At 40.2% G+C, this 27787-nt stretch overlaps 1 protein-coding gene and 1 pseudogene across 13 annotated transcripts in view; one reads left to right on the top strand and one right to left on the bottom strand.

The window, feature by feature from the left end:
- CASK (calcium/calmodulin dependent serine protein kinase) overlaps positions 1 to 27787 on the bottom strand; it is a 391035-nt gene that overhangs the window by 10617 nt on the left and 352631 nt on the right. For 8 of the 13 annotated variants that reach the window (XM_030834960.2, XM_060292132.2, XM_060292136.2 and 5 more), the window contains 5 exons: positions 26437 to 26633; positions 18663 to 18778; positions 11624 to 11704; positions 11437 to 11517; positions 8588 to 8790 (listed from right to left, as the gene is read on the bottom strand). In XM_030834960.2, coding sequence (XP_030690820.1) covers positions 8588 to 8790; positions 11437 to 11517; positions 11624 to 11704; positions 18663 to 18778; positions 26437 to 26633 — 678 coding nt within the window. The remainder of the gene's footprint in view (positions 1 to 8587; positions 8791 to 11436; positions 11518 to 11623; positions 11705 to 18662; positions 18779 to 26436; positions 26634 to 27787) is intronic. The other 5 variants (XM_060292133.1, XM_060292135.1, XM_060292137.1 and 2 more) reach the window with 1 other exon arrangement.
- Positions 202 to 5188, top strand: LOC115841195 (adenosylhomocysteinase pseudogene; annotated as a pseudogene).

The raw sequence follows: 27787 nt of genomic DNA, 5'->3' as shown, positions 1-27787 counted from the left end.
AAATGCAAGTGCCTGAATGCTGGCGGCTAAGCTTCCTGAGGGCAGGGGCTGCGTCTTGTTCAGTTGTCCTCCTCATGCCCCAGATGGCACCTGGCAGAAATAGTCTTTTGACCAAACAAAAATGTAAAAGCAGTACATATAATTCACACAAAGTCTATTTTGCCTTTCGAGGCAGGTTTGACTAGAGGGCACTGTGCCTTCATGGCTGAAGAGAATCTCTTGGCCTCTATGAATATAAACGCATGTAAGAGGCAAATTGGTTGGTAAAGGTTTTGACTTTCCTGTTTAGTGCAAGATTCACTTTTCCTAGGATTATGTTTCTGAATTTTATTTTTTTACTTATTTATTTTTATTGGACTACACTTGCTTTACAATGTTGTCAGTTTCTGCCACACAGTGAAGTGAATCAGCTACATGTATACACACATCGCCTCCCCTCTCCCACATCCCACCCAACTAGGCCATCACAGAGCACCGAGCTGAGCCGCAGGTTCCCACTAGCTATCTGTTTTACACATGGTAGTGTATTCATGTCAAACCTAATCGCCCAGTTCATCCCACCCTCCCCCGCCACCATGTCCACACATCTGTTCTCTATGTCTGCCTTTCTATTCCTGCCCTGCAAATAGGTTCATCTGTAACATTTTTCTAGATTCCACATATATGCATTAATATACGATATTTGTTTTTCTCTTTCTGACTTACTTCACTCTGTATGACAGACTCTAGGTCCCTCCACATCTCTACGAATGACCCAATTTCGTTTCTTTTTATGGCTGAGTAATATTCCATTGTATATATGTGCCACATCTTTATCCATTCATCTGTTGATGGGCACTTAGGTTGCTTCCATGTCCTGGCTATTGTAAATAGAGCTGCAACGAACATTGTGGTACATGACTCTTTTTGAATTATGGTTTTCTCAGGGTATATGACCAGTAGGGGGATTGCTGGGTCGTATGGTAGTTCTATTTTTAGCTTTTTAAGGAACCTCCATGCTGTTCTCCATAGTGGCTGTATCCATTTACATTCCCACCAACAGTGCAAGAGGGTTCCCTTTTCTCCATACCCTCTCCAGCATTTGTTTGTAGACCTTTTGATGATGGCCATTCTGACTGGTGTGAGGTGATACCTCATTGTAGTTTTGATTTGCATTTCTCTAATGATTAGTGATGTTGAGCATCCTTTCATGTGTTTGTTGGCAATCTGTATGTCTTCTTTGGAGAAATGTCTATTTAGGTCTTCTGCCCATTTTTGGATTGGGTTGTTTGATTTTTTTGATATTGAGCTGCATGAGCTGCTTGTAAATTCTGGAGATTAATCCTTTGTCCGTTGCTTCGTTTGCAAATATTTTCTCCCATTCTGAGGGTTGTCTTTTCCTCTTGTTTAGTTACAGTTTCTCCTTGTGGGGTAAGGGAGCCTGGCACATTGTTTTACCTGCCCTCAAACTGCTTTAATTGTGAAAGTCACAGGCTCAGATTCCCCATGGGAGAGCTCTTCAAGCTTCTATATGTTCATTTTTGAAAGAGGCAATTGGCATTTCCTTGCAAATCCTTTTGTGACTGAAGATTTTAGCAAGGAACAACCATCATGAAAAACTCTGTATATAGCTCAGTCAAGCTTAACAGTGATCTTCACTTAGAACTGTCCTTTTTGTGAATATTATTTTGGGCCTTTTTCTATCCTTCCTGTGCTCATAATTCAGGTGACTCCAGGGTCAGTTGACACATAAGGTTTCCTCATCATCCCACATCCACCCAGAGCCACCTTCTGGGCAACTTAGATGGGGAAAAAAAAATCCTAAGGCACAGTCCCTACCCTTGCTTCCATCGCTGAAGCTACTCTGAGTGCCAGATGGAAGTCCACACAGCCACAACCCACGGATGAAGTCGAGAATGCCACCCCAGTCGTGAAATGGTCTTTTCTCCACTCAATGACTGCAGCCTGATAGCCACCCAATTCTCTGAGTATTTTCAGTTCTAGCCTGCTATTCTATTCTACACCAGAAAACACACGACTCGGCAACCGTTAGCTCCCTGCGGATTACCCTTCTCTGCACGGCATTCACACCCTTAGTTTTTATCCACGAAAACACGAAGGTCATTCTGCACCTACTGCATGAGACTGTCCAGGAAGACTGTACTCACCACACCACCAAATGCCTCTTATGTCTAAGAATCAGGTTATATTCCTTTAGTAATTAACTCCAAGGAAAGAACTGACTGACTTCTATTAGATGAGAATTATGTGATCCGTGACATTCTCCTCTTTGTCCTGGTTGCCAGGAAGTTCAGAGCCAAATTTCATGTCTATCACAGTAACTAACTACAGTAGTCTCTGTGGTTAGTACTGAATATATTTGCTTCCTCCTCCTTTTCATGGCTTTGAGTTTCTCTCCTATATTATTGTACTTTCAAAGATTATACGATGCCTAGAATCCTGACTGAGATGTTCTTGTCTAGTCTCCCTCTTATCTTCAGCAGAGTCACCACACATGTCCTCATTTTTTTCTCGAAGGCCTCTGTCCCCATACTCTGCTCTACTTATGGGTCTCAAGTGGGGGCCAGTTTTTTTTGTGTGTGTGTGTGTGCGTGCGTGCCTGTGCAGACTCAGCTTGCCTGAAGTTTAGGAACAGGAAATGGAATTGCTTCACAAGGATTCCCCTCCCTCAGGCCACTAATAGGTGGCTTTAAGATGATCTCTAAAACCACTTTCTTTTTGACTTTTAAGATGAGACACAAATTTGTTAATATTTACAGGCAAATATCTCTTTCTGAATCCCAGAGAGGGGAGAGAGAGTCTAGAAAGATCACTGAAAATACACTGGGTTCAAACAGCCAAAGAAGCATTAATTTAACATTTAAAGTTCTCTTTTGGAGATAAATGGATTTAATGGCTCATCTATGGCCAATAATTGTCAGGTTACTACCCTCAAGGAATAAAAACTCATTTGACCAAGTATCTAAGAAGCAGACATCTTTAAGACTTATCTGTTTTTTTGCAAAATTAAAAAGGGCAAGCATCTGAGTCATTTTGCACCAAGGTCTAAGGGCTTAAGGAAGAACACAGTGACCCCAGAAACAATCTTAAGAGAGCCAACTGACTTCACAAAACAGCCTCTAGTTTAAAACATGGCTGTTGTTTCCAAGCACAGATTCCTAACAAGACTGTACCTACCCCTTGATGACAACCTTTCCCTCTGGGGGCAGAAGCAAAGCCACAAATATTCTGCTACTGTCAACTCTTTAATGCTGCAAATGGACAAATCAGAATAAAATTAAAATCTAAAATTGTTTTGATTACACACTGGAGCTATTATAGTTCCAGCTTTAGGGACATAGATTATTTTCTGAGCCATGGCTTTATGAGAAGTCAGCTCTATAGCTTTCCTCAGGTTTGACCGCCTTACAGATTTTTCTAAATGTTAAAATAAAGATTTAAATTGTACTACTACATACATACAAGGCACACCAGCTTAAGGATTAAACAGGGTTAACTCTTCTAGGATGGTACAGTGAAAGGAGTCTAAGATTTACTGTAAAAACAAAACAAAACAAAAACCCCCAAATCCAAACCAAGACTGTTCAAGTGAAAATTACGTTAAGCCTTGGTTTCTTCATCCTCAAAAGTAGATACTGATGTCTCTAGCTCGGTGTTACAAGGATTAGGTAAGGAGTACTAATGCTTGGCAAAATATAGAGGAACACAATCTATTCTCATTATTTTAAAAGAAGCCAGGTTACTCATTTTCTTCTGGTTTAAAGTCTTTAGGATAGTCCCTTAGGTTTAAAGTTGAACCACAACATCTTATACAGTATAATTAGACATGTGTTTGGTTTGGACTCAACTATCTAAAATTAATTAAGATGGCACAAACTAAATGAGCTGGCCCTGCCCGGCGCCACCCGCCCCGCGCCTATCCCCAGCCTGAGGCTCGGCCCCCTTCGCCCGTGTCCATCACTCTGTGCGGAAATGCCGCCAGCACGTCAGACAAGCTGCCTTACAAAGTCGCTGACATCAGCCTGGCCGCCTGGGGATGCAAGGCCCTGGACCTTGCAGAGAATGAGATGCCGGGCCTGACGTGCATGTGGGAGATGTACTCGGCCTCCAAACCACTGAAGGGCGCCCTCACTGCCGGCTGCCTGCACATGACCGTGGAGACAGCTGTCCTCATTGGGACCCTCGTTGCCCTGGGTGCTGAGGTGTGGTGGTCCAGCTGCAATATCTTCTCCACCCAGGACCATGCAGCAGCTGCCATTGTCAAGGCTGGCATTCCAGTGTACGCCTGGAAGGGTGAAACGGACGAGGAGTATCTGTGGTGCACTGAGCAGATACTGTACTTCAAGGATGGGCCCCTCAACATGATTCTGGACGATGGTGGTGACCTCACCAACCTCATCCACACCAAGTACCCACAGCTCCTTGTCAGGCATCTGAGGCATCTCCGGAGAGACCACAACGGGGGTCTACAACCTGTATAAGATGGGCCCGCGTCATCATCACAGAGATTGACCCCATCAACGCGCTTTAGGCTGCCATGGAGGGCTATGACGTTACCATCATGGATGAGGCCTGGCAGGAGGGCAACATCTTTGTCACCACCACGGGCTGTATCGACATCATCCTCGGCCGGCACTTTGAACAGATGAAAGATGACGCCATTGTGTGGAACATCGGACACTTTAACGTGGAGACTGATGTCAAGTGGCTGAATGAGAACGCTGTGGAGAAGGTGAACATCAAGCCCCAGGTGGACCGCTACTTGTTGAAGAACAGGCACTGCATCATCCTGCTGGCCGAGGGCCGGCTGGTCAACCTGGGCTGCGCCATGGGCCACCCCAGCTTCGTGATGAGCAACTCCTTCACCAACCAGGTGCTGGCGCAGATTGAGCTCTAACAGACAAGTACCCTGTCGGGGTCCACTTTCTGCCCAAGAAGTTGGATGAAGCAGTGGCTGAAGCCCACCTGGGCAAGCTGAATGTGAAGCTGACTGAGAAGCAGGCCCAGTACCTGGGCATGTCCCGTGATGGCCCCTTCAAACCTGATCACTACCGCTATTGAGAACCAGGCCCGCCCTTTGCCTTCCAGCTGCTGTCCTTGCCTGGGTCCCACCTCTCCTCCCCAAGAGCAAATGGCACCACCTTTGAGATTGGTTTGATAATGTTCCCCGTCAACTCCCTGGGGCTAGTCAGTCTTTGGCCTCTGCTGCATCCCTCATACTGTTCCAAGTGTGGCAGGAGGAATTGAGAAGTCCCTCCTCAAGCCCTGGTCATGATAGAGATACATGGGAGTTACCCACAGGGAACCATGAGCTCAGGGGTTTTGGAACCGCTCACTCAGTCCTTCCTTAGGCTGGAAGTTGGCAGTGGTGTTCACGAAGCCCACGCACTTTACCATCCAGGCCCTCACTTGGCCTATGGACTTTATACCCATGTTCTTGGTTTACAGGCTCGTCGGTTCCTCAGCCCATGACAGATGAGAAGGAGCTATGTCAAAGGGTGTGGAGGAACTGCTGGCGATTGAATGCTCCTGAGAGCCCGGCTTAGTGCTTGGCATTCTCTTAAACCTCAGAACCATGAGGTTGGTACTTTTAGTCCCTATTTCACAGGGGTTGGAATATATTGTTAAGGGATAGCCAAGAAAGCACGAGAGAAGTGATAGCCAGAGGTTGAGAGGGGCCAAAGAAACGCAAAAGCACATTGTAACTTGATGGTTCCCGTCACAACTCTGGGTCAAAAAGAGATTAATTTGGTTTATAATGTCAAAAGAGAGCAAGAAGGTGGGTTAATAAAAATTTTGGTGCCTAAAAAAAAAAAAATGAGCTGAACCCCAGTGTTAGGTGGGGCTTTCTATGGTCCACACAGAGTGGGAGTGGTGTCAGCAATGAGAGGGTTTTTAAAAATGCCACATGGGGGGCTCCCCCGCTGGCACAGTGGTTGAGAATCCGCCTGCCAATGCAGGGGACATGGGTTCAAGCCCTGGCCTGGGAAGATCCCACATGCCACGGAGCAACTGGGCCCGTGAGCCACAACTACTGAGCCTGTGCGTCTGGAGCCTGTGCCCCGCAACAAGAGAGGCCGCGACAGTGAGAGGCCTGCGCACCGCGATGAAGAGTGGCCCCCGCTCGCCACAGCTAGAGAAAGCCCTCGCACAGAAACGAAGACCCAACACAGCCAAAAACAAACAAACAAAAAAGCCACATGGCACTTCTGTCATAGAGTTTTTGATGAACACTGAGGAAGGAATTTCACCCTTACCAGCTTGCCTTATTTGTATTCTTAGCTCATGCCACAATGCTTAGAATATATCAAGTACTTAATACACGCTGATTGAGGCAAACTGTCTGAGGTACAGTACAGCAGGTAATCAAATGGGCCGGGGTGGGAAAAGGTCCTAAGGAGGAGAGCCTCCCTGGAGCAACGAGGACCTGCCTGACAGCAAGTTGGTCATGGCCACGGGCATCCTGAAGGCAGGGTGCGGGCCTTGTCCAGCCTGGGGAGAGAGTGGGCCGAAGGCAGAGAAGCCCAAGAGGTGCAGAGCCTGTGGGCACCTGTAGCTGGACCGCTGGATGCAGTGGCCGGTGTGAGAGCAGGACTAGGCCTGGGAGCACTGGGCAGGAGAGCCTGGGACCAGAGTGGTCAAGCAGACCAACTAGAGGAGCAGGATCCGGGTGATACCTGACCCCAGGGCCACGGGCCCTAAGAGGCTCAGGCAGAGAACAGGATCCCTATCTCTCCCGAGAGATCACGGTTCTGAGGAGGGGACAGAGGAAGCAGGAGAGAAGAATGCAGTGAGCCCTCCAGCAGACAGGGAGCAGGGAAAATGCCCAGGCCGGGCCGAGGGGTGTTCTGGTGCCCAGTGCCACACGTGAAAGTGACTGCTGTGGGCAGCCTGATAAGGCCGAGAGAAGTATCTCCCGCTCAGCAGTGCAGAGCAGTGCATGGCTGGGCTGGGCTGGGCATGGGGAGGGCTGGACGCCAGGAGTGGGGCAGCAGCAGCAATAGCGGCGGTGGTGGCGGCAGCAGGTGAGGCAGAAAGCCCTGGAAAGTGGACTGAGGTAATGCAGAGGGGGTCTGAGGAGCCCCGCAGCCAGCATACTGCTAGAGACATTGCTACCAGCAGAAAACGACGTTCAGGTGAAGACCAGTGTGGAACCCAAGGAGAGGATGTCGAAGACCAGGACCAGGGTTGAGACTTTTCCTCTAGCCACCCCTGGCCAGAAGATTTTTCCAATCCCTAGTAAGGAGGGATTAGTAGTTAAACAAAAATCAATCTGCATTACACATCATATATTTAGTTCTATAAAGATCCAAGTTCATTGTTAAGTAAACTGTATAGTGTTCACCCTAATGTTGCTTTCCTCCCCAGCCCCTTAATCAGATTCCAAGTTCAAGAACCCCATCAGGTGCTGTGACATGGAAATGGGTGAAGCCACTGGCCCTGATGTTAGGATCTTGGAGCCAAGTAACTGAGCCATCAGGCCCCAAGTCACACAGACCCTGGCTAAGCCGGTTCCGTCCTCCCTTCGGGGATGGCTAGGAGACCAAGTTTCATACAGTGGCCCTTGAACAGGGATCTTCCCTGCCTGGGGTAGCCAGGTAGGCCCTCTGATGAAATGGAGCCTGCTTGAGGGGAGCTGGTCTACCATTTCAGCAGGTGGTATACTGATTCTATTTGTAAGTGATAAGGGATTTTTGGTACAGGTTGGTCTTAGAAATGGGAGGCCTGGGAGTCACACGGGCATCCACAAGCCTCTCTGGTAACCTGCCCTGATGTCTACAACTCCCAAATCCTTCCTACTGGGCTTTGAGTCCCACTTCTTCTTAGGTTGTCCTCAGAGATGAAAAATAGCTTGTTAGCATTTTTGATGTAAGGCCTTTGGCTTTCTCCTTTTCAAGTTTAACAATTTCTATTGCTTCTAGTGTAGGACGTATCTGCAGATCATCTAATCGTCTCTGCGTCTAGCTCTGAGTCCTCTCCAAGTTCTCCATATGCCTCCTAGTTTTAGCTCAGGGTCAGGCATTGTCCCTCAGTAAAGAGATGGCAGAGGCTAAGAACCACCACGGGTCTCTATCCCTGCTCTGCCTGGCATCCCCTGGGGCTCGCTCATGCTTGCATTCATAAAGCTGGTGCTGTATTTCGGACCCAGGCCCCAGGATCAAAATTTCTTGCTGGCGATTAACGTAAGATGCTGGCAAAGACTCTGATGGTCTAGTGTGAGCTGTACCAAGAGAGGAAAGGTGGCTGCTGTGTTAAAGCGCCAGAGTCTCATCCTGAGTCAGACTCCTGTAGGATTTCTGGCAGGCACAGACCCGACTGGGCACTTTATTGAGCTTCTGAGTATACCGAATCTCATAAGAGAACAGTCTCTACTTCTTAAATACACTGTGTGTGCCCTGAGTGCAACGATTAGTCAGCTTGCATTCTAGACGTAGTTAGCTCATGGTGCCTTCATTGCCGATACTTTCCTGTAGCTTACTATTCAATTATTATGTGACCTGTGATGTTCTGATGCCATTTTTCATTTCAGAACCTGAGCTTAGCATGCAGGCAGGACGACAGGGCGCCAGGGTTGGCTAGGCATTACCTGAGGCTCCACGTCCAGTATTGCGATCAGCCCTTGCTCATGGATCTTCCGGATGGTCTCCAGTTTTGTCCCGTACATTGCATCCTCGTGGCTGCCATACTCCAGGTACTCGTTATTAGAGATGTCTTGCATCATTTGGTCATGAGATACAAAGTAATAGTTCTTTCCATTTTCTTCATCTTTCTTTGGAGGTCTGGTGGTGTCTGCAAAGTTACATGTCAAGAGAGGTTTAAAAGGCTGAGCTTATGAGCTGATGCTCCCAATGGACCTACCCAGACTCAATCTCCTCTTAAAAGCTATGGATTCTGTAGTATGTCTCATGCCCTGTTCCCACCCCCAGTAGCTTTGTAGAACTAAATTCTAGAAGTCATATTTGTTTATGTGACATCGGACCACAGTAGTTGGTTAGTTGTTTGGTTTGGTGAATCTTTCTGTGTTTAGGTGAGATCTATTTCATCCCTTCATGGGTCACCACAGGGGAAAGACACTAAATGACCCAGGGTTAACATAACTCACTCTATGCCTTAATGCAGTTAGGTCTTAAGAGAAGGAAACAAGAAGAATTTAAAAAAATGGAAAACCACATATGGTTATTTAAATTTAAGTAAATTAAAATTAAATAAAATTAAAAATTCAGTTCATCAGTCTCACTAGCCACATTTCAGGGGTTCAATACCCACATGTAGCCACAATGGCTACTGTACTGGACAGTGCAGATGTCTAATGCTGTCATTATGAGAGAACGTTCTATTGAACAGTGCTGGTATACAGCATCATGCAAAAGGAGAATGTCAGGATACAGCAAAAGGGATACCATATTGAAAATATAATGACCATAGCCAGATATGGCCATAATAGTTAGGAAAGACCTAAAGCAGGAATTGGCAAACTAGGGCCTGTAGGCCAAATACGGCCCACTGTCTGTTCTTGTAAATAAAGTTTTATTGGAAAAGAGCCATGCTCATTTGTTTACATATTGTCTGTGGCTGCTTTCACAATGGCAGAGTTGAGCAGTTGTGTCAGAGACCATATGGCCTTCAAATCCTCAAATATTTGCTGTTTAGTCCTTTACAGAAAAGGTTTGCTGACCCCTGACCTAAGCGAGTGTATACTAAAATATCTGCCAATAAGTCCTAGTTCTGTGGGATACTAATAGGACCAGGATTCTGCAAAACACACTTTAGGAAATGTTTTTCTAGACAAGCCAGGAACAGCAGTTTTAGTTTTCTTTCTCCCTTTGCTTCTTTCCTTTTTTGAGCAAGAACAAATTCATGCTATTCTTTGTTGTACATGAGTCCAAACCCAGGGGGAGTTTCCCCTCTCCTGCCCCAACTAGACTGTAGAACTGCCAAGTGCTCATGGACATCAAAATGTGGATGTTTTAAAGAAGAACCCTTTCTCCAGGCACATGAAAAGCTGAAGAAACAGCATACTATGTTGATGCTGTCCTATCTTCGGTCATTTCGGTAGGTAAACATACGCTATGTATACACCCAGGGTCAAATATTACAGCAAGTAGACATGATTGGGGTCAGCAGTAACACACTTTAAAACGAAGCTAGTTAATTGGCCATTTAATAGCATGGAAGTTCAATTGCTTATGTGATCAAGAAGAAACTAAATGTTAGTGAAGCTTGCTGTATTCATGATCTAGACATAAAGAGAATTAAAAGAACATTTTAAAGCGTTTTACTAGAAAACTCCAGTGGTACCAACTGAAAGAATATTTGATGAATTTCTTTTTTGAGTAAATCAGACAGGGTTCTGGGATGAGAGTGGTCTTATGAAGCCTCACAGCTCTCTGGGATGTAGAGAAAACAGTAAATGGTGCTGACGTGGCATTGGAGGGCCCTACAGGATGGAGCCAATCTTCCCATTTTTTCCTATTGCTCTTTTTCCCGACCAGTGATTAAACCCGGGCCCTCGGCAGTTGAAAGCGCAGAGTCCTAACCACTGGACCGCCAGGGAATTCACTCTCCTGTTGCTCTTAAAAATCATTCTCCTTTAGCTCTTCCCACCCCGAACAAAGCTCTAACTGCTAAAAAGCTTTTGGGATTCAAATTTTAAACTTTGGAATAATAATAATAATAAAAAATAAAATAAAATGATGGTAGCAAGATGGCTATTATCTATCCAGTATCTGCTAAGTGTTCATATGATCTCAAATCCTCTTTATTTTCCTGGAATTACTTCATTTTGTAGTTGAGGAAACAAAGAAGACGAGGTTAAGGATAAGATATAGAAAATAAGGGGAATAAAAATATTACAGAGTTAAAATTCTTTACAATAAACAATGGATAGCACATTGGGTTTTAAAAGTGATAAAAGTCAAGAATTTAGGTACAGATTAAGGAAAATATTGTTATATCAAAGAAAATTATACTATCATTAAAACCTATTTTTCTGAAGAATAATTCATCTGGGTAACATTTATGGCATATTGTTGGAAAAATTAGATTACAAATAGACTGAACGAGCTCAGTCTTGTTAAACGACAACAATGATAACAACACACACACACACACACACACACACACACACACACACACACACACACACACACACACACACACACACACACACACACACACACACACACACACACACACACACACACACACACACACGACGTGTTTGCACCAAGAGAAGCCTGGAAGGGTATACAATAAAATATTGAGAGTGAGGTTGGGATTAACTGTTAACTCATTTTCTTCTTTGTTCTTTTCTGGACTTTCCAAATTTCCTATAATGAACAGTTATTACTTATGTAATCAGAAAAAATATGTAAATTACAAGATTAGAAAAGTACTAGGAAAAATATACTTAAAGGAGAGTGAAACATTGCTTACGTGGAATAGGGTACGCAAACCGGTCTGGGTGCTTTGTGATGAGGGTGTTTTTTATGTGTCTTCTCCCAACACCATGCGCACCTATGTCATTTTTTAAAAAGGAAGTTAAAAATTGATAATTGTTAATAATATTCATAAACTGTTTTGAAGATGAAAATAAGAAAGCCACTTATGCAGTTAAACTTACCTAACAAGACTAGTGTTTTCCTTTTGAATGCTGTCAGTTTTACTACTTCTTCATATGTAACAAGATCTAATTGATCAAACACTAAAATGCAAAGATTTAGAAAGAATATAAATTTACAGAAGGAATATTTCATGTATGTAAATTATAATTTTACTGGCAACACCAAAATTACAGTAAAGCCATGTCTTAAAAAATATGGATCCAACTTACAATATATAGCTTACATGTAATTTAAGTCATATAACCTTTTGGGAGAAAATTTCATTTTTAAGCCCATGAAAATGCACTTTAGAACCAGGGTCATCCAAAGATATGTTGAGCACATGCATAAAAGTCCAGTTGTAAAAGATACTGCATATCTTTTCATGCAGTATCCAACAAATCATATGAATTCATTCAAAACAACATGCTGTTCATATTTTTGCAATTCTAAGAAATCAGCAATGCTAAAAAGAAAAAGTCTGCAGACAGTGACCAACATGAATGCAACTAAAGTTAACCAAGAAAGAGGCCAGCTAGATTATTTCTAGGGATGGATGAGAGATGCATGGACAGCTGGTCTTTAACTTGATGGTTCTTTCTTTCAACAGAGTTGCTGAAGGTAGCATGCTAGATTTCCTTCAAAGTCAAGTTTTGCAACTATGATTCCACACGCTTTGGAAATGAGCATCTCACAAGTTTTATTGCAACCCAGCTATCCATTCAATGGAAAGTCTTGGGTATGTAAGTAGGGGAACATGCTTCCCTGGGCCCCAAACTTTGTCAGCTTGTGTGTGGTAATAAGTAAGTTAGGATGGACAGAATGGGAAGAAGCATGAAGCAGAGTCTGAGCTTGGAAACTTTTGCAAAAGGGGAGTTCTCTAATCATTACAGACTGAGAAGAAACGCTTTAAAAAATGTTTTTTGGAAACCTGCCTCTTCACAAAACTATTACAAAAACTTTCCCAAGAGGATGACCGTTCCTGTCGAAGTTTAAGGTAGTCCAATTCTCACAACACATTTGAAAATTCTCACAAGAAGGCTAAAATCACGTGTCTATGTTTCCCAGAATATTTTCTGTGTGGTACTACCCATATGTTGTCAGGCACACACTGAAATTTCTTTTTTAAAAGAATATTGAATAAGCTCTGGATTTTAGAGGGGTTGAAATAAATTCCATGAAATTGATTCCATGGTGTAATAGAGGAATCTGAGATGCTTCAGTCAATCATTAAGAGAAGCTTCTACTCCCTGAAACAATATGGCCAAATGCTTTGAATATCAGCTCAGTCCTTAACATTTGTGTTCTTCCCAGTAGCAAAGAACCTTAAAATGCAAAATAGGATACTCTGGAATGCAACAGATCAGAAACAAACGAACAAAAGTATCATTCCCAAAATACTAAAAAAAAAAGAAATACAATATGTTAAAATAAGGGTTAGTGCATGTTAATGGGTATTTGTGCATTTTTTTGATAACTTGATTGCATAAACGTTGACTAAAAGACTTAAAAGCATATTCTCTAGCAACAGCTAAAAACCACAAAATGCTTTAATGGCAGATTCAGAAAATCAAAATGAACATGAGGCTGTCTGCGTGGCGGAGCTAGCTAGTCATGCTGCAGTGGTAATGGAGCGACGAAGAGTTGCAAAAATAAAAGCAGGAGAGCTTACGGCATTGCTTTTTATACCTATTGCCCTCTGAGTGATATTTTCGTCAAGAAAAGTATGCTTATGAAAGAGGTCCATCAACAAGCTGATATATTTTATTATATAGAAATAATCAAGCATCTCACAAAAGAGCAAGATGATGACACAAGTTTTCTGAATGGTATACACATCTCTTTCCCTCTACAGAGCCCTGACTCCAATCCTACTGAATTAAGTCATTTTTTTCAAACACATAAGAATGAGTTAGATATCAACAATCAACATGACAAATGAACAGATATGTTACACATCAGTATCTTAACCATATATGAGTAGCATGAAGAGGGTACTCCGGTCTAAATGAAATCATCACGTAGTCATAGGGTGGAGAAACAATAAAAAAGGATATTTTAAAATATGACATACAAAGAATATAAGGAGAACACTTAGAGACTGAACTTTTAAAGGTTTTAAGTTGTTTGCTGATTTAAAAAAAGGGACTTAATGAAAGGAAACCGTCAAAAACAAAGAGGCACAGTCACTCAACAGGTTACTTACATGCACAGAGGCCATTGGGAGTAAGACAGCATGAAAAATGTACAGGGGTCATTGAAATATGGCTTTTAATATATTAGTAAAATAAAAGTATAATATGCACAAAAGAAACTTTACCATGCAATATTCTAAACATGAGGCAAATAAATCACATTAAGAAACAAACTCATTTTAATAAAAATTCAACAATATCCTTATATAAAAGCCAGTGGGTTTTATATACTAGCATATGCATACAAATTTTGTCTGGGAATCGTTACAAGAAACCTTCAGGGAGTGTAGGTGTGGAAGCCTTTTGCTTTTCATTCTGTATCTTTTCTAATCACATGTGCCTATTACTTTTACTATTAAAAAAATGTCAACAGGGCAGTGAGATTATGGGCCACTTTTTGTCGTCTTTAGAGTTCTCTGTATTAAAGAAAACAAAAATAATAGCTTTTTAAAGTCAACAGTACTAATTTGTGGTATTAAACATAATTTAAACACACCTATGAATGGTATTGTAGAAATCCTCTATGTTTGTATGTGTGTATGTAAATGGAGTTTCTCAGGATATTTAAATACCACTGCTCAGGGCTCGAACATTAAAAGAAAATGAATCAATGAAGAGTTTTAAAAAAGGTTTACATTAATAACTTGATCTTAAATTGATTTTGGAAGTCCTAGGGCTGAGGAATCTCAGTGCCTCAAAGAGTATAGTTCTTCTAGAAGCATGACAATACTTTTTGCATCAAATTTATGTGGCTAAAAGTCTTCCATGCGTTGCAGAAAATGCATTTGCTGTAAACGCTACACACACCATAATCAAATCTATTCCCAAGGCTTCAGAAATACTGTCTGGCATATTGTCCTGACTTCCTGGTAAGCTACTCAATGTTCATGACACTTTTGAGTATTTAGATACCTGTTCTCCAGTAGAATCTTTTCCATAAATAAGCCTTTAACATTGATTCCATATCTCAGTTGGAAAAGCTATCTTCAAAGTAGCTTTGAAGTATACTAGTATCTTCAAATACTGTACAAACCTCCACTTAGATAAGCCATTGTACACGGTAACACTGGGCCGAGTAAAGTGGGCCTAATGTTACCACATCCTCTGTTCTTTCAAGGAAAGGCAGAAACCCAGATTTTATGTTAAGTATTTGATTTTCAAATGTGATAACTAATTAAGATTATTTTAAACACCGTGTGTATATGGGAAAAATAAAATTTATTTATGGGTCACATTCAGCTAATAGACTGCCACTATATAATGTGAGAGGTAGGCAACAATTTGAACAGAATTCTGCTTTAACTAGACATGTAGAATTTCCTGGTGACATAAATGGAAATAATTAATTCTAGTATTTTATCATTTCCATCAGTTCTAGATATTGATAAAGTTCTCATCCTTTATTTTTACTACAAATGTAAACAACTTCAGAATTTAATGATAAGGTTTGGATCTTGTCAACAATAGCTGCTGAATTCTCAAAGATTTGAAGCAGGAAACAAAACATATGCCCTTATTTTATTTTTTAAAAATTACTTATTTTTTCAATGTATAAAAATCAGTTGCATTTTTAAAAAACTGAAGTACAGTTGATTTACAATGTTGTGTTAGTTTCAGGTAGGTGTACAGCAAAGTGATTCAGATTCTTTTTCAGATTCTTTTCCCTTATAGGTTATTACAAAATATTGAGTGTAGTTCCCTGTGCTCCACAGTAGGTCCTTGTTGGTTATCTATTTTATATATAGTAGTGTGTATATGTTAATCCCAATGGCCCTTATTTTAATTTACTGAGGACTACGGGATGATTCCCCCACTGTATTTTACAATCGACTTTTGAATAAGTCAGAAGACACCTTTCAGAAACATAGTTGGATTTGTGGCCTATGAACCCATTTGGCTAGTTCTTGGTATTAAAGAATATGGTATTTCAAAGTTCTCAAAGCATTTGCCTTCCCAATGGAGGTCAACAGTATGTGTTTCTTTCTTTTAGAGCAATTCTTTATGTAGGCAATGCCACATATTAGGATAAACTTTCATCATAGCTAAAAGCAGAACAGCTGATAAAATACTTGACTTTCCTTCCTGACAATTTCATCTCTCCTAAAGGCAAGGTAATCAGTAAGTAAATGGTTCTTCTGGTCTTTATAATTAACAATATGTAAGAGTTGGCTGGTGATGGGGAAGAATGCTGAAGAGATGGTGGCAGAAAGGACATGCCAGGCAGCATATTCTAGAAAGTCCAGGGAAAAAGCCAGCCATCTTCTCCAGACCAGAAAAACTAGTAGGAGAGCTCATGAGTGATGATTTTGTGCGGGTGGGAATCCTAACAATGACATTCTGACTAGACAGTCACAAATGAGCCTAAACACAAGTTCTGTACAGAAACTTGAGTGGTCCTGCAAGGACCTTATAAAAAGCTCAGATTTTCTATCAAAGGAGGCTCTCAGGCAGTGACAAATACTGACATGTAGAAGGAACTGTGAGCATGAGGAAGGCTCTGAGGCCCGGAAGACCACTGCTTAGGAAGATGTTGTGGATAACAAAGAAGTGGTGGGTCTCCTCTTAGTTTTAAGTTTACAAGAACTTAGATAGATCCATGGTTTTGGATAGGAGGTGTTGTGTTTAAAGACGACAGAGAAAAAGCAATTCTATTCCATTTCTATGAGGTTCCTGCCTTCTCTAGCAAGGGTGATATAGCCTTCAAACATAATGGGCAATGTTTACCAGAGCTAAAGCTTAAGATAAGGGACAGCAAATGAGTACTTGGCTTCATTAAATGATATCCATTTATCAGGCCCAGTGATGAAATAACCTGAGATCCACTGAACTTTAGAATTAGAAAAGATATCCTTTATTGACTAACCCAGTTCCCTCGTTTTGAGGCCCACAGGAGCCAAGTGATTTGCCAAAGGTGCATGGATACACAGGTGTGCTAGCTTCTGGTCCTAGCTTGGGCTGGCTGTTAAGCTTACAGGTGCGTTTGCAGGACTACCAAGCACCACTTGTGATGAATCAGAGAGAACAGGAACAATGGAAGATCAGTGGTGCTCCAGTGGTCAAAGAATGGAAAAAGTTAACTCTGGAAAACACTGGCCACCAGATAGGATGCTGATTCTCTGGCAAAATTCTCAAGTGAATGATTCAACAGACTCTTTGTCAGAATTTAGAGAGTCTAGTTTTTCAATTAACTGGCTTCTTATTTTTCCTCAGAGCTAAATTAAAGAGTGTTGGCAAATTGAATACTCATGTCTACATGCCTTCCATCAGTAGAATATAAAAAGCTAAGGATGAATTGACAGCCTTATCGGCCATTTCTTTGCTTTTCTACGTTTAAATTAATTTTAATGCCATCTATATATCATTTAAAATCACTGTAAAAATTACAAGGTTATACATATATATGTAATGTCAACAGACCTTCTGAGCCTGTTAGAAGCTGATGGAAATAAAGGTGATTATGGAGACCTGGCAATAACCACTGACATTTTATGTTAAACAACATTCTGCTGCTACTACAGTGAATTTCTTCAAATAGTACTACTGGAGCATTTACAATTAGTTTTAACTAATTATATTTAACTAATCTACTTTGAATATTTCTTCTCTTTATAAAACAAAAATAGCCATTATCAGACTAGTGCTCTATAGTGGTATATAACCAGAAATGATACCTTTTATTGGAAATAAAAATGTGGCACACTGTAGCTATCATGATGGGAAAGATTTCCGCATTTAACTGAACCATTTAAAATTAAGCCATGTGGTCACTCACATTCATTCCACATTATACAATACTTCAAAATGTTTACTTTTACTCTCTGATCAAGAAATGAATCATTCAGAGTTTCAAAATAATTTTTCCTAGTGAATACTAATAAAATATAACGTTCTACAGAGGGAAATGCATTTCATATCTGTCAGAAATATTATACTGTCAAACTGGGTGTGCATGATTGCATTCACTTGATTTTCTTTGCCATATGTTTGAAGTTTGGAGTTATTTCTGAAACCTTGGGAACTAATCTAATGCCAATGTTGGGGCTTGCACTTCCTCAGAAAAGTTCCTTATAAAAGGAGTCATATTAAGAAGTTATTGAAAATAAGTAAATCCCACCCTACATCATCATGCCTTTTCGTTAAGTTACATCCTGTGAGTCTTCTGGGAATTCTACTGCAATGACAGAGCATGCTTTTTTTGGTATTCATTTCAGTTCTTAGCAAATGAGTGAATATTTTGACTTAAGTTGAATGCAAGCTTCCATATAGACAAACATACCATGAAAGGTAGGCCAAGATAATGTTCTTGGTCTTTTAGGGGCTAAGAAATACCATGAAGGAAGAAGACTAGTGACAGGAACTGACCAAATTAAGTTAGTATCTATCTAATGTCATTTGCACTCTTTCAGATCAGTCACTGAACCATTTGCAGCACAGCTCTCTGTTAAGAGCGCACCTTTGCCCTTAGAAATGTGGCACAGGGCCATGTCCAAGGGCCAGAGAGGAGCCAGGAGTGAGGGTATTTGCTCAAGGCCAATCTCAGCAAGGAGGCAAGAATCCTGGCAATTCAGCAAACTCTCAGTCTCTCATTTCTCAGGGGAGGACTTAATGTACTGGGTTCTTTGAGTTCCAGAGAGTACTGTTTCCAAATAGCATTTTCTTCCTATAAAGTATAGCTCTGTAAAATATTTGGCAAATAACCAACATAATAATTGAAGGCAAGGGATTCTTAAAGTTTTTGCAAGCTGATGATCTCATATGGTGAAATTTTTTTTGATAGAGAACTCTGAAGACGGAATTGAGATGTTACATCTACTTCAGTCTTTGAGATGTTTAACCGGTCTCAGTAAGTCGTACTTTTCCCTACCTGCATTGTGCTTTGCCAAATATTTATCTTTGTACTGCTTCTTTTTCTTGCCAAACCAAGTACAGCTGGCTTGCTGCTCCTGTTTGGTCTTCTCCATGGCAATGCAAGCGACTCGCCTAGCACACAAAGAAAAGAAAAAAACTAATGTATAGTTTTATGCTGATAAAAGAGGAAAACCAGTCATTTGAAGAGTTTACATGAACCTGCGTGAACAAACTCCTCACAAACTTTTCAAATCATTCAGATAAAGGCTGCTCCTTGACAATTTCCTAGAAAGGTTTTAAAAATGCAGGCTTATATGAAAATAACATTGTATCACTTGAATATATACTAACTGATAACACAGATGAAAAGTCTAAACATATAGTCATGAAATACAGTGGAATGAGTGTGGGATTTTGAGTTGAGACAGGTCTGATTTGAATCCTGGCTCTATCACTTACTAGCTTTTATCAATTTAGTGTTAGGTGCTTTTCTAGGAAGTTTACATATATTAACTCATTTAATCTTTCTAACAACACGTGAAATCATGTCACCGTTTTACAGATGAGGGGATCAAAGGACTGAGAGGTTAATTAATTTGTCCCAATCACACAGCTAATAAAGTGGGAGGGTGAGGACAGTCTGGCACCAGAGCCCATGCTCTTAGGCGGTGCATTCTATTGGCAAGTTCCTTAATCTCTTGGAGCCTCTTGGATGGCTGTTGTAAAGAATTATAACAAAAAATGTAAATAATGTCCCTAGCACAGTGGCAGGCACAGTAGATGCCTAATAAATGGTACTACTACTACTTGAAGATTCTAGGTAGGAAAAAAAAGCTATGATTAAATCCAAAGTTAGAATTACATTCAGAAAAATCATAATTTTGTTCTACATAATTACAGTATTCAGCATTAGTAACATATACATAAATGTTGTTAAAAAGTTGCTCTCTTAGGACTTCCCTGGTGGCACAGTGGTTAAGAATCTGCCTGCCAATGCAGGGGACATGGGTTCGAGCCCTGGTCCAGTAAGATCCCACATGCTGCAGAGCAACTAAGCCCCTGTGCCACAACTACTGAGCCTGCATTCTAGAGCCCGTGAGCCACAACTACTGAGCCCATGTGCCACAACTACTGAAGCCCACACGCCTAGAACCCACTGCAATGAGAAGCCCGCGCACCACAACGAAGGGTAGCCCCCACTCGCCACAACTAGAGAAAGCCCGTGCGCAGCAACAAAGACCCAACGCAGCCAAAAATTTAAAATAATAATAATAAAAAAAGTTGCTCTCTTAGGTTTAGGCTAAGCAAGTACTTGCCTTTCAAGATACTACCACAGAAGGTTTTGCTTACTTAATGACTTTGCTTGTGGGCCAATGTGGGGTGCCCGAGTGAGCCACATATAAGGAGAATCCAAAATGACTATCAGAATGCCATACAATGCTATTGAAAATGACGAGTTGTTTTACAATGAGATTGTACTGATTTGCATTCCCACCAGCAGTATAGAGTTCTTGTTGTTCCACTTCCATGTGAACACTTGTTATTATCAGTCTATAATTTTAGCCATCATGGTGGACGAGTAATGAAATAACACTGTGTTTTGAGTTTGCATTTCACTGATTATTAATGAGATTGAGCACCTTTTATATGCTATTGGCTATTGGATTTCCTCTTTTGTAAAGTGCCTGTTCAAATCTTTTGACCACTTTCCTATCCAGTTGTCTTCTTCTCATTGATTTGTAGGAATTCTTTATATGGTGTGAATATTACACTTTTGTTAGTTATATGTGTTGGAGGTATCTTCTTCCACTCTGTGGCTTGCCTTTTTAATCTTTTCATGGTATTTGATGAATGTAACTTATTAGTTTTAATTTAGTCAAATCTAGCAATGTTTTCTTTTATGGGAAATATTTTTGATATCTTTTTTAGGAAATCCTTCCTTGTCCCTAAAGATATTCTCCAATATTATCTTCTCAAGGGTTTATAGTTTTGTCTTTCATGTTTTGGTTTTTAATACACTGGAACTGATTTTTGTATGTGGTGTGAAGTCAGGGGTCCAATTTCTCTCATTTTTTCCCTAATAGATAACCAATTGCCCCAGCACAACTTATGGAAAAGTCTATTCATTCCTCACTAGTGACTATTTATGTATGAGAGTGTTCAGGGGTTCTCTTCAATTGGTCTATTTGAGCATCTCTAAGCCCATACCTTATTGTCTTAATTCCTACAGCTTTATAATAAATCTTGGCATCAGTGGGGCAAGGCCTCCCTCCTTATGCTTCTAGAAGAGCATCTTGACTATTCCTGATTCTGTGCATTTCCTTGAAAACTTTAAAATTAGCTTGTCAATTTCAAAACGGTTGGGATTGAATTGAATCTATGAATCAATCTGGGAGGAATAGACATCTTTACAATATTTACAATATTGAGTCTTCTAGTCCCTGAATACAGTATGTCTTTCCATTTATTTAGGTCTTCTTTAATGTCTCAGTAAGTTTTATAATTTATCCTCTAAATGTCTTGAACAACTTTATTAGGTTTGTTCCTAGGTTGTTGATTAAAAAACTTATAAATGGTATTTAAAAAATTTGTAATACTGAAAAATTCAAACATATACAAGAGTAGAGAATAGTGTAATGAACCCCAAATATCTACAACCCAGCTTCAACATTTATTAACTCATGGCTTATTTTGTTTTATTTACAACCTACCCACCCTAAGATTACTTTGAAAAAAATCCAAGTTTGTATCATTTCTTCCTTAAATATTCTTAAATTCCCTTTAAACCTATAGGTTCCCCCTCCTTCCCTCTCTCCCTTTTCTTCTTGCAAATTATTTGTTGCAGAAACTGGTTGTTTGTCCTATAGTTTCTGATCTCACCCCTGTGGTGTCTTCAGTAAGTCTCTTTGTCTTTTGCATTTCCTGCAAATAGCTAATTAGATCTAGAGGCCTAATCAAACTTAAGTTCTATTTTTTTTGCAAGAGTACTTTATAGTATTATGGTGTTGCAGGTGGTGTTATGTAGGGTATTTAAAAATTATTTTCCGTTTTTTACTGTAAATAGAAATATTGATTTTTGTACACTGATTTTACATCAGCCATCTTGCTAAACTCTCATTAATTCTAATTGTTTATCTATAGATTCCTTTGAATTTCTACACAGAATCATATCACCTGTTATATTTTTTTTCCCTTCCAATAATGTTTGCTGTAGGTTTATTGTAGATACTCTCAATCAGGTTTAAGGAAGTTCCCTTCAATTCACAGTTTGTGAGAGTTTTAATCATGAATGGATGTTGAATTTTAAAATCCGCACCTATGGCTATGACCATGTGGATTTCTCTTCTTTAGTCTGTTAATATGGTGAATCAGGTTGATTGGTTTTCCAATGTTGAACCAGCTGTTCATTCCCAGTACAAACTCCACTGGGTCAAGATGTATATCCTTTTTATATATTGTTAGATTCAATTTGCTAATATTTTGCTGAGGATTTTTACATCTGTGCTCATGAGGGATATGGGTCTGTAGTTTTCTTTTGCCTTTATGGACCTTTGGTATTAGGGTAATGCTGGCATCATGAAATGAGTTGGGACGTGTTCTCTTCTACTTTCTTAAAGAGTCTTTCCTCCATGTCTCTTTCTCTCTCTTGATCTTTGAGGGCTTTATTTATATTTATTTCTTTATTTTTGGTTAGGAGAAAGACATTTATTGGGAAATACTGTGAACTCTCAGTAACAGCAACAAAGTCAATCTCCATATATTACCTAAGTGGCATAGAGAGGAGGCTGATGAAACCTTTGCTTTGGGAATTCTTCCAGTTCAAGCCAATATGTGCTGTCAGTCATAAATACAGCTTCTGTGAGGCACAGGATCTTTGGAAACATAAACAGAACTGAGGAATTTTTGACAGGTTAAAAGAGATGAAATCCTGACCTCATGAAGCTTACGTTATAGTGTACAGAGTATCTTATAATAAATGTTTTTCAGCTTAAAAACTTTAAGAAAAAGAAGTTCCCAGTAAAAATTTGTGGTGTGGCCACATGTGGTGTAATGACAGAGGAATGATACTGATTTTTACTAGGCACTCAGGAAATGAATGTTATTTCTTTTAGCTCAGTATGTGCAAGGAAACTGTGTTAGAATTTAGGTCAACCTGGAAGGAAATTTCAAACACATGTTTAACATTTTATTGCTGACTTGGATGAGGATCTAGTAGGCAAGGGAAGGGATGACAGATTCAGGGACTTAAATCGTATCAGAGGATTAGACTGATGGGCCTTGTCAAGCAAGATGAGATTTAGCAAGGATAAATAAGGTAAGGTATTTGGGTCCAAAAAAATTGATTTCTCATCTACAGGATGTGAAAAATATGACTTGGTAGCAACACATCTGAACAAAGCTTCTGGGTCTGGCTGATAGTATTGTTTCAAATCTTTCTCATTAGTGTTACACGTCCATCGACATTCTAGAGACCAATTCACTTTTCCAACAAGGGACTCTGCTTTTCCCCCTCAGTTGGGAATGCCTTCCTATACCTCCAGAGTCCTACTGTGGTCTCAAGGAACATACTGCCCAGTGGGCCTCTTCCTCTTCATCCTAGTTAGAATCCCTGTCTCCCTCTACAGTCACTGCAACTTTATTGAGTTCAGTTTTTCTGCAATAAACTGAACATAACATAAAGTGTAACATTTCATCAGTTTTGAAACATTAATACATCCCATGAAACCATCACTACAATCAAGATAACAAACATTTTCATCACCCCAGGAATTTTCTTATGCCCCTCTGTAATCCCCCCCTCCCTCCTCCAGATCCCCAGGAAACCACTGTCACTGTAGATTAGTTTTGCATTTTCTGGAATTTTATATAATGGAATTATACAGTATGTATGTTCTCTTTTTTGCCTGGAAACCCAGCCTAATGATTTTGAGTTTCACCCATATTGTTGTGTGTTATCAATAGTTCATTTCTTTTTATTGCTTAAGAGCATCCTATTGTATGCATATGCCATCATTTGTTTATCCATTTACCTGCTGATGAAAACTTTTAAAAATTTTAGCCATTCTAATAGGCATGTGGCCACTGAGTTTTTGTTAGTGCATTTTTTGTCCTTGGAAATTCATTTTGGTTCTTTTTCAAATCTGCTATGCCATTAAATTTTTTCCCCCTCTTCTCTGAAGATTTTTTTTTAAGCTTTTACTGATTTTTAAAAGCTTGCTAATAAGCACAGTTGTTTAAAAACCTTTGTCTCCTAATTCCAATATATGAAGTAGGTTTGAGTTTGTTCCTGGCGTCTTTCATTTCTGTCAGGTCTCACTGGTTTCCATGTGCGCCTGCTTATTCTGACTTGCTGGTAACTGCCCTCAAGAAAGTTTACGTGGGGGGTCAGGAGGAGCTCTAGGATGAGGCCTAGGATAAAAGTGTTCTCCTTCAGAGAGTTTCATTTGTTTATAACTAACAGATATTTGGAACTGTTAGTAAAGGGGAAACCTCACATCAAGCACATAGCTGGAGTTTCCCTGGCTGTCCCGGGCTATGTGTACCTGGGTGCAAATCCATTCAAGGTGGACCAGTGGCCACAATTTTTTCAGGGGAACTTTGCTTTCCTTTTGCTCTGCTCACCGACAAGGCAGCCTTCTCTACAGTCCCCTGGTGTGGAAGGGCAGTGAGGGGATGCTTATCTGTTTGCTCTTAACCTGGGGGTATAGCCTTTTGCAGATCCTGACAATGCGGGATGAGTCTCCTAAAAGATTCTCCTACTTGTACAGGCCTTATTAGGTCTTAACCTTGGTCCTCTGGCAGAGAAGTTTTTAGTAATAGAAATGCCCTCTTGGCAAAATGGACCAATTTGGTACTCTAATTTTTACTGCTCTGATTAATGGCTTTCATATAAAAATTGCTCACTGAGTTCCCCAATACCTTTTCAGCTACTCAGTACTTTTAAGGTCATTTTCAAAAACATATTTTCTGTAGCACTTTTCATTTTTCTTTTCCAGTGGGAGGATTGATCCAAATAACCTAGTCTACCATTACAGGAAACAGGAAGCAAATCTGCTTTTCCCCCTGCCATTTCTCAGGCTTCCTCCAGAGGACTCAGAGTTCTAGGTACTGGTGAGACATGATTTATACAAATGAGCTGACTAGGGAGAAGAGGTCTGGATTCTACATAATTACTTTCAACAAATGCTCATTAATATATGGCAACATTCAAGAACACATTTTGTAAAACATAAATATCAGTGATAACATAGTAACATCACCATCAAAATGACTTAGAAATCACTTTCCTCTCACTAATGCTTAAACTGTTTTCTGAAGATGAGACTTGAAAGACAGCATCAGATGGAAGGCTGCTACTTCCTCTAACTAGGCCTATGTTTCCTTGTGTAAAATGATGGCATCTGAAGTTCTTACCAGCTCTGACATTCTAAATTTAAGAGTATAGCTGAAAGAACTGATCAAGCAAAAGAGATTAGCCGAGAAATCCCTTTAATTAGTGAAAAAAAAAGGATGAAAAGTTGTATGTGTCTATGAACTCTATGCCTTTGGTCTCTTTCAGCTAGGTTCTTTCAGCTAGGTTCAAGTATTTTGGAAGTATTTTGGACATGAAGTTATCTTTTTCGCACTAGGTTTCTGATATATATTGCCAAAGTACTGACAAAGGTAAAACTACTGACATTTTTCAAAAAACAGCAAATTGTAACATTAGTAACAGAAATAGATTTTACCAAAATACACAGTAATCCGTGACTCCTCTCAGTTAAAAACATGTCTAAAAACTGTTTGACTTTAACCTGCGTTCAAAGCCTAAACTGTCTAACAGACACACATTTTTAAAGACCTGGCAAGGGGGACTTCCCCGGTGGTGCAGTGGTTATGAATCCGCCTGCCAATGCAGGGGACATGGGTTCGAACCCTGGTCCGGGAAGATCCCACATGACTCGGAGCAGCTGGGCCCGTGCGCCACAACTACTGAGCCTGTGCTCTAGAGCCCGCGAGCCACTACTACTGAGCCCATGCTCTAGAGCCCGCGAGCCACTACTACTGAGCCCATGCTCTAGAGCCCGCGAGCCACTACTACTGAGCCCATGTGCCACAACTACTGAAGCCCGCACACCTAGAGCCCGTGCTCTGCAACAAGAGAAGCCACAGCAATGAGAAGCCCGCGCACTGCAACGAAGAGCTGCCCCCGCTCGCTGCCAACTAGAGAAAGCCTGCACGCAGCAACGAAGACCCAACGCAGCCAAAAATAAATAAATGGATAAATTTATTTTAAAAAAAAGACCTGGAAAGGTAAAGAATGAAGCTTCTGACTGTCTTACCCTTCTAATAGTGAAACATCTTCTTTAAATACCTGGAATGACCGTGAATCCTGGCATTTGAGTTTTTCGCTGGTGGTGGAGTGGAATGGGGGTGGTGAGAGCATGTGGAGGGGCAAGGAGTGGGTACATTTAAAAAAATGCAATTCTAAAAGGATGGAAACAGCATATAGGAATAGAGGGCTCTGCTAAGAGACCACGATGTGACCATGATCTGAGGCTAGTCGCTCAGCCTCTCTACAGACCTTCCTCTCCTCATGTGTGAAACAAAGACCTGACTCTCTAAGCAGGAGCTTACTTGGTGCTGACAATTTAGAATTCTTGGATGACTAATTTGAACTGTGTTTGGCTAACAGAGCAAGGAATATATTAAACAGGTTTTACCCTATAAAAGAATAAAATATAAAGTTGAAAAATGGATGGCCAGGCTTCATTTTTATTGGAAACTAAAAGAAAACAACAAAAACGTACCATTCCTGAAGTTCTGGAGAAGGAATGAGACCCGCAGTTCCATTTTTGGAGTTTTCCAGTTTACCCTGCCACCAGTTGTGATCATCCTTACTGATAATCTGGATAATGTCACCAACTCTGAATCGAATGCCAGCTTCTTTGCAGGGGATGAGGTCATCCTTGGCTGGATCATATTCAAATTGTGCTCTTACATAGATCTATAAAACAGGAGTTTGTAAGAAAAAATGCCATGGTGATGTGAAAGAAAACAGTCAGCTCTAACTTAATAACCACATACCAACACTTACTACAATACAAACAGGACATTAGATGGTGAAAGCAAATATGATGCATGGAAATACAACACAAAAAACAGCTACCACTAGAAACAATGTACTACTTTTGGTGTGTACAGGTTCAAGTCTTTGCTCTTTTTATTTGGAGGGAACACTTAAGATACTTCCTTAGTAAAAACAGACTTAATTTCTGCTTTTACTATAATAGGATAGGCTTAAAATTATAGAGAAGTATGCTTACCATTTTAAAATCTGAATATATTTAGTTGCTATTATGCATAAGTTGTCATGATCACATGGCAGCCTTTAAACCATGACCACAAGCATTCAGGACAGGTTTTAACCCTAAAGCAGTACATGATACAAAACTAGCAAGAACTCCGTGTTGGTATCTTGCTGTAAAATGCTTACATGACAACTGGCAGTGTGTCTACACACTGCTGATAAGCTTAAATGTAATTCAAACAATTTTTTAAAGCATTTAAAAACAGTTTTATTTTTTAAACAGGATTTAGACTTTGTATTTTACTCTTTTTAGAGAAGAAAAATGAGTTTGAATCCTGGCTTTGCCAGTGTAACACTTGAAATCTGCACAGAGCTTCAAGATATGCATGGTTTAAGGCTCTGAGTTTTATGATATGTGAATATAACTGGTAAATATTATAAAAGGAAACAGATTAGCATACAAGGGGTTATATGGTACCATTTTATGAATCACTGGATTTCTAAATGATTTAAAATAAGGTGCTAGATATTGAATGTTGCATCACTTATGGGTGAGTTCTATTAGGTGCTAGTTTATGCAAACCTTAACTCACAATTTGATATTTTTTAATAGCACATTTCACAAAAAGTACCATAAAAATTCTATCTCTTGAAATTAAATTTGAATATTAATGTTTAAGTCACTGTAAAACCAACCTGAAGGCTTTGGAACTATTGTGTGATTATTCTGTTTAAGTTTCTTTTCAGAAATCCAGCCTATAAAATTAACAAGTCTCTGCATTTGCACCTAAAATTCATACTCAAAGTGCCAGCAAATTGAAAGTTACTTGCTTGTGTTAGGCAGCACTTAA

Source organism: Globicephala melas, chromosome X (assembly GCF_963455315.2).
Source record: "Globicephala melas chromosome X, mGloMel1.2, whole genome shotgun sequence".
Taxonomy (NCBI): domain Eukaryota; kingdom Metazoa; phylum Chordata; class Mammalia; order Artiodactyla; family Delphinidae; genus Globicephala; species Globicephala melas.
The sequence above is the reverse complement of the archived record's forward strand: the minus strand, read 5'-3'. Positions and strand labels throughout refer to the sequence as shown.